Genomic DNA, 12,015 nt, shown 5'->3' with positions numbered 1-12,015 from the left:
ACTGCTATTGTAATTAGAATTCAATAAATATTTCTTCAAGAACAACCTCTGCCTCCTTTTAAGCTGTGTCTATAAACAGCCTCTCCCGAGGCCAAGTTATTTTGTCATCTTAGTGCTGTGCTGTCATGTCTTAACATGCCCCTATACATACAGGGGTGTATTTAGAGCAGCTTGCAGATGCTGGAGGGTCTAGTCACAACCCAAACGGGCAGGGTTACTACAGACATGGCAAACATTTTAGACATCTGATTTTGAAATCCTTGCTGTCCAGTGTGCATGAAGATCCAGTAAAAACGTTAACGCGCCGCTCTATAACACTCAAATAAACCCCAAACTTGCTAATGGAAATGCATGATTCTCTTGGATTTTCACAGCAGTTCAGTGCTTAGTATCTGAGATGATGAAAATATTCAAAGCCATTAGCCAAAACAAAGGAGAAACAATGAGCTAAAATTAACAGATTTCCCATGGAAGGAACTTAATATGTACAGCTGATATCAAGCCACCAGGACGTTATGTTTCTTGTCTGATGTACAGGCAGTGTTGGGACGATTCACACGTATCTATAGCAGAATAACAAGAACTACAGTAATTTTCAGCATCGGAAGATCATTTATGTTTTTAAAAACAAGTTTTTCAAGGCTTGTTTCTGTGCTTCAGAAATGCAAGTGGTCAAGTGTTTGAAATCTTATTCCCAGCAAGTATGTGTGCGACATGCTTTCAAAGGGCATCTCCTGGCAGACAATGTCCACATGTAGGCTAGCTGAGATGTCAGCAGATGTAGGCAAAGTCTTCATGAGGCTGTTCAGAGTGAGACTCACGTTGCATCCTCATGTTTCTAGGGCCAGCAGAAACTTGACAGCCCAGAAATCCTGTGCTCTGCTTTTGCTTTGCAGGAGGGAGGGGCATTCCTTGCTTCTGAAAGGACTATTTCTGGCCAGTACAGGAGCAACAACAGCTGGCTCTGCAGGGAGCCACATCCAAGTCCTCATCATCTTGAACAACATCTGAATGTATTTGCCAAGCCTTGGCGATGCGAGGGGGGAGTGTGTGTGAAGGGACTTAGGAGAGGAAGAGCAGAGAGGAAAACATGCTACCATGCATCCATGGTAGCATCCATGCTACCACTAGAATTAGTTTTACTTGTTTTCCTGAAAAAGAATTTGCACCTTATCTCCTGAAATGCAATTCCATTAAGACAGCTGCAAATGCAACTCCCCTCCTCTAGTAAAAAAAAAAAAAAGTAAAAAAAAATACTTTCAAGGACACTAACTCTGTCTTTAAGTGTTGTCATATTTCCTTGACTTATTTGTGAACAGTAATCTGAAATGAGTGTGCACCAGGAATAGAATTCCATAGAGAATCCTTACACGCTTAAATCAGAGGATGGAGCCTGAAAGGAAAATTATGAGGCAAACACTACAAAGCAAAGATTCTTTTAATTAGGGAAACGGAGGAATCTCATTTGTTCTCCACTCAGCAGTATCTAAACCCAAACAAACAGTAGAATGACTCCTAAGATTACAGGCAGGCAAGCTTTTCCACTGGAGAAAGTGCAAAGCAATGACACTTCTGTGATTTACACTAGCTCAATCTGGTCACAAGACACAGAAGTCATTAATGTTTTGGTAAGCCTAGGTGATTGCCAAACAATACACAAATAGGGTCAGGAAATGATTATTTGGCCATACAGAAGAACTAGATGACGAATCGTGGAGCTGTTTCACCCCACGAGTGGCTAGGAGGACACTAACCTTCCATCCCACGATAATGCAACAGCAAAGAAGCAGATGAATCAGGAGCATCAAGATCTTTGTTCACCCAGCATAGTGGAAATACGAGGTATTCTCAGTCACCAAAATGCTCAGCTAGATACAGTTTTACAGAAGAATCTGCAGAATAACACATTTCCTTACCTCTGCTCCGTGTTAAACAACGCGAAGATATGCTTGCTAGACATGAAGCTCTTTTCAACATCTCGCACTTTTAAGTTGTCCAAAGGAAGCATATACTTCTTCTCTTTTTCCTAGAAAACAAAACAGATAAAAACAACACTATGTGAGAAGTCTCGAAGAAGCTTGTTCTCAGTAAGCTCTGGTAATGCCTTCAGTACATTTACTGTCACAGGGGAATATCCAAAACTGAAATGTCTGTTTATCTTTCATAGACATACCTGCAACAGAAATAAAACTTCAATTCCAGTTTTGCTTTTCACTGACCCTTTCAAAATATTTCCTAATGGAGAAATTCCATCACAACTCTCATTTACAGCACAATCACTATGATTCTAATTTCACCTTTTCTAGGCTTCTTGATTCCTGTCACTCCAAATTAAGGAGTAGTAGCACTCCCAATGTACTTTATGAAGTCAGAACAAAAAATCCCTTAAGAACATTAGCTCTTCCCACTGTGTTAAACTTCCTTGAAGTCCTCGTACTAATGGATGAGGGCAAAACCTCTCTATTTTGCTTTGCAAATACACCTGATGCTAAGTAGAAGCAAACCAAAGACAAGAGGGACAACACTTGTACCCCCACGGCTCCGTTCTGGTTTTGCACATCACAATAAAATCACTGCAAATATACTAACACAGTACAGAATTTAACAGCTTTCCAAGGTCATTAAGGTACCGTTAAGGCAGCGGCCATTACCACAACAGCAAGGAAGTGGAGAGAAAATTTATGCCCTGGAATTTCTGCAGCAGATACCAAGTGACGTTCTCATCAATTTGGCTACCCAGTCGTTCTACGTAAGTTCAATAAATCACCAAAGTTGAAAGCTTAGGATTCCTTCATGGTCCCTTACCTGCCAACGTGAAGCAAGACTGATTAGTCTCTGTCTAGCCATGACCAGAACTAGCTGAAAAGTCTAGCGCCCATTGCACCTGCAGGAAAATCAGGAACTGGGAGACCACTTACAGTGGTTGGTTCAGGTAAGAATTGTGTATGTGATAACAGTTTACTGTGTGCCATAAAACAGGGCAAAAGGGACAAATCAAACTGGGACTCGTTTTTCTCAATATATATTTCCCAGAAGAAATACACAAAAGCAGCTTCCCCTACACCGAACTTGCAGAAGTCCTAGTGAGACCGAGATGCAAGGGCAGAGGCAACTCAACTTGGCTAAGCTTCAGCAGATTGCAAAACTAAACTGGATGAGAACGTATCTGAGAGTGAAACTATAAAAATACAGTGACATGTCCAACAACAGCTCACTTTCCTAGACAGCTTCGTAACAGGCCTCAGTAGAGGAAAAAGCATATTTCAAAGGCTCTTCTGGAAAAGAACAATTTCTACTGTCTTGTTTTGTTGAATACACAATTATCAAATCCAGTGTGGGAGTATTACAGAAAAAGTGTCTGATGAATTTTCAAGCTGCCTCTTGCCTAGCCATTCTAGAAATTATCAACCACAAAAAAATCATACATATGCATATTCTTCACTCCCTCATCTAAGAATTCTGATGAAAGGGTCTGGTTCTGTGCCAGTCTATAGCTATTTATTAGAGTTCATATCTATATTCTGCTTCCAGGGAAGGAAGAGTATACTGTCATCCAGTCACTATTACCACTGAGATAAAGTAAACTAAACAAAGTGAACTCATAATTTACCAGTTAAAAAGTAAATAAATAATAGTTAATGAAAATAAAGAACTTATCAGATCAGATATTTAAGTATAAAAATGAGAAGTACACTCTCCTCTGATATTGATTTTTGTTGATATAACCTGTTTTGATATTATAAACTTAGGTCCCCAATAGTTCTTGTAGCATTTAAGAGGTAACAATGTGTTAGCTTTGCTAACATACTCTTGAAAAAACTAACTTAGCATATAAATTCAGGAGAACACATATGAAACTTTGTATTAAAAGCACTATTTTTTTCCAGCTGAAAGCTGGACTGTATGGTAATGTAAGATACTTAGATTTTAATTTCAAACACTTAACACAGGTTATATAAACCAAGAAAATCTTTTGAACAGAAATATGAATGTTATTTATTCATTCACACCAAAGAAAAATAGATAAGCTTGATTTTAATTCTTTAAAACTTATCCTTCACTATTACAGAATACACTTACGGAGATTTACTATTTAATTACTAGAAATTTAAGAAGTTTCTGGTGAAGTGTTTGTTCGGACAGTCACTATTTACTGACAAACCAAGCAACCACACAGGAGTAAAAATAGAAACTGATGAGAAAAACTATACCAAGAATCTGATTGTCTAAACAAAAATTCCACAAGCGGGAAAGTTTTATAAATGTTTGATGCCTAACTGTGAGAAAGGGTTTCTTCTGTAGCCACCAGGAAAACGGAAATGCCTACTGAAGGCTAAGAAGTGGCTGGTATTTATTTACATGGCCCTACCCACATGTGGAGACAGAGCAGCTTCCAAGAAAGGGAAATCACAGGGTGCCTAGGCTTGACGCTAACAGAGAGAGCATGTTACATACAAGAGATCAGACCTAAATACTGCTTAATTCCAGGAGAAAGGTATTACTGTGAAAATAAAGTGTGGCAGCAAAGCCCTAACACAACCTTTTTTCTTTTTTTTATCCCAAACAAAGAGAAAAGAAAAAATATAAATGGAGCATGAGCTAATTCAATGGCAGATGAGGCCAACATCATTTCAGCCTTAGCTCAATTAATATTATCGCAGGGCAAAAAAAAGCTCCTGCCAGGACTATCTGTGTATGTTTCCCATCTTGAGAGGTTGACAGCGTAAGAAACGGGGAATGTATGAAGCCTGGGAGGAATGGGGCTAGGCACACTTCTACAAGTGACGACATGCACATAACTGTGGGTCCAGTTTGTTCCCCTCAGCACTTGTTCTTTTTTATTTATAGATTTTTATTTTTATAATGGGGCAGAGAACTTCAGCGTGACATGAGGGGAAAACCAGCACACGCTGATCTCATGTAGGGATTTTGCCTCTCTTTCTCCTATATAGAGTGGAAGAAGGAAAAAGTGGGAGGTATGGCCCATTCCTTGAAAAAAAACAAATTAGAAAAAAATCCCCATAACATACCTTAGAAAAACAAACCAAGCTGTTAGCCTGAGGAGGCCTTCCCACCCATGAGACCATGTTTCACCACTCATGGGCATAAGTAGCACTCACATCCTTAATGGACTAGTTCTGTTCTCCGACAGGCGGGTAAGTTGCCAGGAACTGACAGCATGATGTAAATATGCCATATTACAACTGCCCCTTCCTTCTGCAGTGTTTAAATATATTAAAAATAAATACTGCTGAAGTCCAAAATGGCACAAGGGATGCAAAAAATACAACAGCAGCTCCCCTTCCCCCAGCAAGGTCTCAGCCAGCACTTCCAAGCTAATGAACTTCATTTCAGTTTCAGCCAGGGGCTTTTGGAATTTTGTAGGCTCCATCAGAACAGCAGAAGAAACAACCTCAGACACAACGTCAGCTAACTGGATTTTAAGTGGGACAGAAATCCTTTGCTTCAAAGAAAAGAGATTGTTAAATTAACTTCAGCTTCTTCCAGTTACCAAACACGAGTCGCATTTTTATTTGCCACGGCTACTGCTCAACAGCAGCATGAAGGACAAGCCCTCCTCCCCATTTCGTATCCTGCAGAAGCAAAATTCCTGCAGGACAATTCAAATATACGATGCTCAGATTCAGAAAGGAAGGTCTGAGCCCAAGGGTTGGCCTATTCGCAGTTTCAGTTACGTCACTCGGAACTGAGACAGTTTGTTCACCACTTTCAATGCTTTTAAGAACACCAGTTTCCAACTGGGGGCTTATGACACCAACCAAAACCTGTTTAAGCTGGACTGTGGGGACCACGGGTTCAAAGAAATCAAGCTCCCAACTGGAAGTGCAGGTCACACTGGAAAAGTTGGAACAAAGGCTGGTTTACAGTAGAATTCATTCTGTGTACCAGTACAACTCCTGAGTAATTACTGCACACTGATAGCAAACGCAGGTATCCATGAAACGCCTCTGCCATTAGTATTAGGCATGAACAAGTATTAGGCATTAATAAACCAAAATAAGTGAACTACTTGAAAATCAAACTGATTGAGGTCAGTTTTGAATTAAAGCTTAGGAACAGCGGATAAAAAAGGTTGGCATTTCTGTCCCTGAACTAGATTCTCAACGTGACATTGTACTACTCTCTGTATTTGTTTCCACATTAGTTACTCTGGTCTTCTACTTACCTGAGTCACCAGCATCGAGCTAGACCTTGTTTCCAGAAGCAGCTAGTGATGGCAGGGCATCACTAGGGTACCCTACAATCAGGGTGATAATATGTGTAGATGAAACACTGAAGCCAAGCAACTATTTGGCAAAGCAGTTAAGCAGCAGAGGCAGAAAAAAAATACCTAAATTAAGATGTTCTACAGTACTGTACTATTTTAGATGGCTGGGTCACTGCCCTCGTTTTACAAACAGGAACAGACACAAGAAATGGTGACTTGTGAATCTGGTGAGCCAGAGTGATCTATATTAAAGAAAGAAGAAAACAATAAGAAGCATAAGGAAATGCTGGTAGTGGGTTGAAAATATGCCTGTTTATTTTTGAAAACAAAAGGCTTAGACTTGTTTACACCTTGGAGCTGTTTTCACTGCCAGTGCAGAATAGCCTACCCTATGGTATTTCATGAAAATGCAAACTATTAAGGCGCTTCATAGCAACTTCTATAGCTTATAAATAAATACCCAAGAGTCAACCATATTCTAACTTTAAATACACCCAAGAGAATTTTACTGTGTTTCTATTTCAGTTTATTTTTCTCTCTGAGTTTAGAAAGTCACACAGTATCTTCACAATGGTCTCTGCTTTACCACACTTGGCTTTAAAGCATACTCTGAAAAATGAAGCATGAGAAACTTACATAGTACTGCAAACTGCTGAAGAAAAACAAAGCAAGTTATTTTATTACAGACAACTTAGCAGTGTAGTATTTAGGCCTGAATATGTTCCTGGGTACAGCTGTAGAAAACATAATTCTGAACTGTCTAAAAAATGAAGAAGGAGCTGCTTTAACAGAGAAACAATGCGTACATAAACATTCTAACATTTTTATGAAAAGCACAGCAAAAGAATACTTAATAAGCTGCAGATGAGAAGACCATATTTCTTCTACCTGTGTATCTCTCCCTCCAGTCTTCTTCAATCAACTCCTCCATGGCTTTAGCTGATGACAAAGCTCTGAAGCCAAGCACTTTTCCAGGAGTTTCTTTTCTTTGACCACTGAAACCAGATTCTAACCACCATGGATTGATTCTTCAATAAAGCCAACCACATGGGCATCAAGAAGCATTCTCGTATGTACAAATGATTCCTTTACGTGCTCAAGTGGAAGTTTTCAGACAAAAACTTAAGGCAGAAAATGAAAAATTATTCTCTCACTTCCTGAGACTCCTCCACAGGCAAGTGGATTATACCTCCATGATGCCCTACCATTCCCCTTCCTGCTCTACTTTCACTGTGGGCCAGGAGAACTCAGTAGCTGTGCAACACCACAACGGATGTACATTACCTAGAGAGTAGTTTTATTACATAATTTACATTGACAAGAATAATCCAGTATGACATATTAGAGAGCCATCACATATAGGTGTGTGTATATATATGTATGTGCATTTATAATCAAATATCAACAGACACAAAGAACCACTATGCAACATGTAAGAGAAATAGTTCTAAGGAAATGCTAAAGAATAAAATGAGAGCTCGAAATTGAAAAACTCAATACAAAAATGTGACAATGGCTTAGCGAGTTAAGCCAGACTGTTGGAAGAAAGGAGCACATGGCACAGAGCACAAATATCAAATCTTATATTCCTTCAGTATTGCAAGACTTTATCTTCTGCCATGGTGGAGATAATGAGTTCCTGATATAAATGAAAGCTGAAAATCCCAAACCTGAAACTGCAGCTGAAAAAAGAGACATCTGATGATAGAATCAAGCTATTTCAGGGTTATCTTTTTTTTTTTCTATTTTACATTTAAAATATCTTTTCCAGGCAATTACGCATGCTCCTGGCACTTCTATCTTTTTTCCCCAATTTTTTGGTACCTTTTCCCAGAACATATTATTAAAAAAATTAAGAGGCGTGTTATATCTCTGGTGTTTCTTCTGAATTCAACTACGGGACTAAACTTGATGCTAATGTTAAATCCTTCCATAGTCTGGTGTTGTCATTCATTTTGCAGTGTGTTATTCATTTCCCACAGTGTCTGTCTCTCATAAGAACCAGTATTATATTTGTTTCTGCACTTTTCTTCTGTTCAAACTTCTTTAGGAATACAAACACAATGCTTTACAACTCTGTATTTAAACTACTTCATCCTTTCAAGAAGTCGGCACTAGTGTTGCTCTTGAAAGGAGTTTTTTATCCTACTATACTTCAAGACCTCACAGAAGGTCACCAACATAGGGTGTCTTTACATCACTATTTTGCAGCTCAGCTGTCCAACTTTAATTGAGGGTTTACAAGAAACTGAAGCTGCAGCTTGCATCCATGCAGCACACACCAGAACAGAACCTCACAATCCACCTGCTCAGACCTGGGAAGCCGTGAATCCCTCCTTCTCATTGCCTGGATGAGAGGATGGGCACAGCACACAACAAGGAATCACCAGAGTCCTTGAGGAATGTTGTGCTGAGCAACCAAGCTGGCCCTTCAGTAGGAGCTAACAAACCTGCTGCACCAAGCTCACTCCACATGGTTGGCATCCCACATTATGGTACCCAGATAAACAGCTTTCTCGCCATCCATCTCTCGTTTCCCTCTGTAATAAAGGGTGGCTGAGCAGGCACCCCATTGTATTAGTACAGAGCTTGAATGGCTGGGTTTAAAAAAAAATAAATTTTTTTTTAAATTCCAGTTATATCGCTGGTACTTCCTGTGCCTTTACATAATCAGCGCATCAAACAGAAGTGTAATAGTTTCTAGGATATATAACAAATTCAACATGATTTAAGCTTGCTCCTTTTCAAAAGGAGTGTTTATTATCACAAGTGGAAGGGTTGGTCTTTCACTGGGCTGTGCCGTGGGATGTGCTGTCAGTAAAAGGATCAACCTGAGAAAGGGCCTGATGAAGAGGAAATCTCTGTTTAGCTCCTATTAGTTAGGATCTTGAAAGGTCATTTTGAATTTGAGAAATCTTGTCTGGGAAAGAAGCCAGCAATTTCACTGAAGTGGTGCTGGCATTTAAAATTGAAAGAAAGCCCCGACTGATGAACCAGTTGACAGTCTGGAAAAATCTGCTGGATGCGTCTAGTGGCTGCTCCGAAGGTAGACAAGGAAAAAAAAAAAAAAGCATTCTTTGACCTTTTTATCCCTTGCAATGAAGTCTGCTTATGACAGCTTGTTTTTCTCTACTGGTGCTTAAGTTTTTATTTTCCACTCTTCAGATACTGCGGATCATTCTACAATCACAGTGGTTTGTGGGAGCGATAGTGCAGGCTGAAGGGCTTTGGTGCAGCGTGTCAGTGCTGGCAGAAGGTGCAGAGTAAAAATGACATACCAGTTCATGGGAGAGCTGGCTTTTCAGCTTCGTACAGCTTTCCATTCATACACTTTACAATTTACAGATACATGTGGGCATGTTTAAAAATACTTTTATATGTATGTGTACACACACAGACACATATATGTTTTGGTGGTGGGATACTTTTATTCAAAGATAAAACATAATTCCTGAAACCTATTCTCTTTGAATAGAGATATAGCTCAAATTTCAGTCTTGAGAAGACGATGGTCTGCGTGGATGAAGCTCTCCAGTTCTAATGACCTCTTGCTTTAGGAATACTAAGTTAAGACTGGGAAAAAAAACAGTAAGCTTAACTGTATTTTGAGTTTCCTGAACTCTCTTAATTTGCATATAAGAAGAAACCTGCTCATTTCTAACCTTTCTGAAATTCTGCGTTAGGTACATGAAAAAGACACACCTTTGCTACAGTACCTTGTTTTCTGCTGGAAAGGTGTTTCGTAAAACTCTTCTAGCTTTTGCATGCATCTCAGTTTGTATAAAATGAATCCTAAAAAAGCTCTAACTCAGGAAGCCACCAGGTACTTTTCTTTGGGTACCAAATGAAGTATATGCAGAGACTCTAGATCCTTCGTACATGTAGGAAAAAAACCCCTCTTTACTAAAATCAAAATGATAGATATGCAATTACATAATTACGTAAAAAACATTAAGGAGGATTCTCCTAAGGCATCTGCCTCTGCAAGACTCCTGAAGATGCAACAAAATACACACACACAACTTAGTTCATGACATTTACGCTGCCCTACTTGCTTGTTATCATTAAAAGCTTTCAGGCAGAAATCAGTTTCACTGTGGTGGAGGTTACTGCAAAATGCATTAAGAAGTTCACGCCTGTGGCAATGGCCATTGAAAATATTTTGGAAAGCATCCCAGAAGTATAAGACTTTTTCCAGACATCCAAGAGAAACTCTGCTATGACAGAGCTTCTGGTGTCAAGACTTCTCTCCCACCACCCTTCCTTTTTTGTGATTTGTTTTTTTTAATAGCAGCATTTTTTTTGAAAGGTACATTTCAGATTTTTCTCTTTTTTTTTTTTTAAGCAAGCTAAGATACTTAGATCATGGAAAACATTAATTTCTGAGACAACTGTCTGAAGACATTTTCTTCCTTGCTCTATGTAACATGTATAAATATACTCTGGCTTCTTAATTTCATCAAAGGAGAACTGCTGAATTATAACAAAAGAGTAAGAAAAACACCTGTTTACCATAACATTTCTGGCTTTTATAACATAAATAGCCCTGAGGATCTTCCTATATTAAATAAACAAAGAAAACTGAATACACCATAATCATCAAGCACTATTTCTACTTTATATCAAGAACACTACCTTTAAATGCTAAGTGACACATGCCATCAAATCTTGGAAGGGAGTGGGTTTTGAAATGTGTCTCAGAATTTGACAAAAAAGGTCCTAAAATAATTATGGTGATGTGCAGAAAAATCTGCAACCTTTTACCCTTAGAAATTAATAGCTATTAGATTGAAACCTCCTAAGAAACATTCATCAGGAAGATTGTTTCCATGAAACTGCCCTAGATTGAAACACTCATGAAGCTCACGGCCAAAGTTGTTCCTCCAACTGACCTTAAGTTGTCTCTGCCTCTAAAGACAATGTCGCTTCTCGATGTACATCATCTGCTGCGGTAGGTACTTGAACACGGTTGCAGATCTTATCATAGCAAACCCTAAACAATAACTGAACACACAAAAAGGAACCTGACGAACGCAGGCGTAGGAACGTGGGGAAAAAAAAGATTAGTAGAACCATCCAAGACATCATGAAACTATTAGACTTGAGAACAATCAAGAGCTAGAGCACAGCAGCAAAAGATGCAACATCAAAGCATTCTTTAAAGTTACTGTCACTAAAAAAAATTGACTGCAAGGTGCTAGGCAGTCTACTACTGACTCTGACCACTAGGAGTATGTGTGAAGAAAAGAGTGTGTAGGAGAGCTACCAAACATGGAAGTTCTCAATCTGCAGATGCTGCATTTCAAATGAAAATGTCCAAGTGTTGCTCACCCACAAGCAACTCTCTTCTGATAACAGGAAGTTGTTATTCCCTATGAGAATGTCTGTGCCATGAAAGACACTCGACACATTGCCAGCTTTTTCAACTGTGCTGCTCAGCTGTTCACTTGCAGTAGCACACAGAAAACTGAGGTCCTGTTCCAGCACCGCCCTAAGGGAAAAGTACGTCAAGCTTACAGCACAACTCAATGACACACAACTGAAACGGAGGGACAAATCCTACTGTCTTGGCCACATGCTCCCTTTAAATACCACAGCAGATGGTGAAATCAGACAGATGTCAGCAGGAGGAACCACGTTTTGGGGAAGCTTAGAGCAGCACCACTGGAAGGGAAGAGACATCCTCATACAGAAATAACCACGACTGTTTGAATGTGATCATCACCTTTTTGTGTGTGATGGCAGAACTTGTTTAATTTATTGACGGATCACCTTTGTCAGTTCCA

General features: G+C 39.3%; 1 protein-coding gene across 1 annotated transcript in view; it reads right to left on the bottom strand.

Moving 5' to 3' along the window:
• Positions 1-12,015, bottom strand: part of LOC104279373 (dynamin-3) — a gene marked incomplete at its 5' end in the record, with an annotated part of 154,307 nt that overhangs the window by 59,336 nt on the left and 82,956 nt on the right. The window contains one exon of the mRNA XM_009876641.1: positions 1,917-2,026. Coding sequence (XP_009874943.1) covers positions 1,917-2,026 — 110 coding nt within the window. The remainder of the gene's footprint in view (positions 1-1,916; positions 2,027-12,015) is intronic.

The sequence above is a fragment of the Apaloderma vittatum genome, unplaced genomic scaffold, assembly GCF_000703405.1.
Source record: "Apaloderma vittatum isolate BGI_N311 unplaced genomic scaffold, ASM70340v1 scaffold2799, whole genome shotgun sequence".
NCBI lineage: Eukaryota > Metazoa > Chordata > Aves > Trogoniformes > Trogonidae > Apaloderma > Apaloderma vittatum.
The sequence above is the reverse complement of the archived record's forward strand: the minus strand, read 5'-3'. Positions and strand labels throughout refer to the sequence as shown.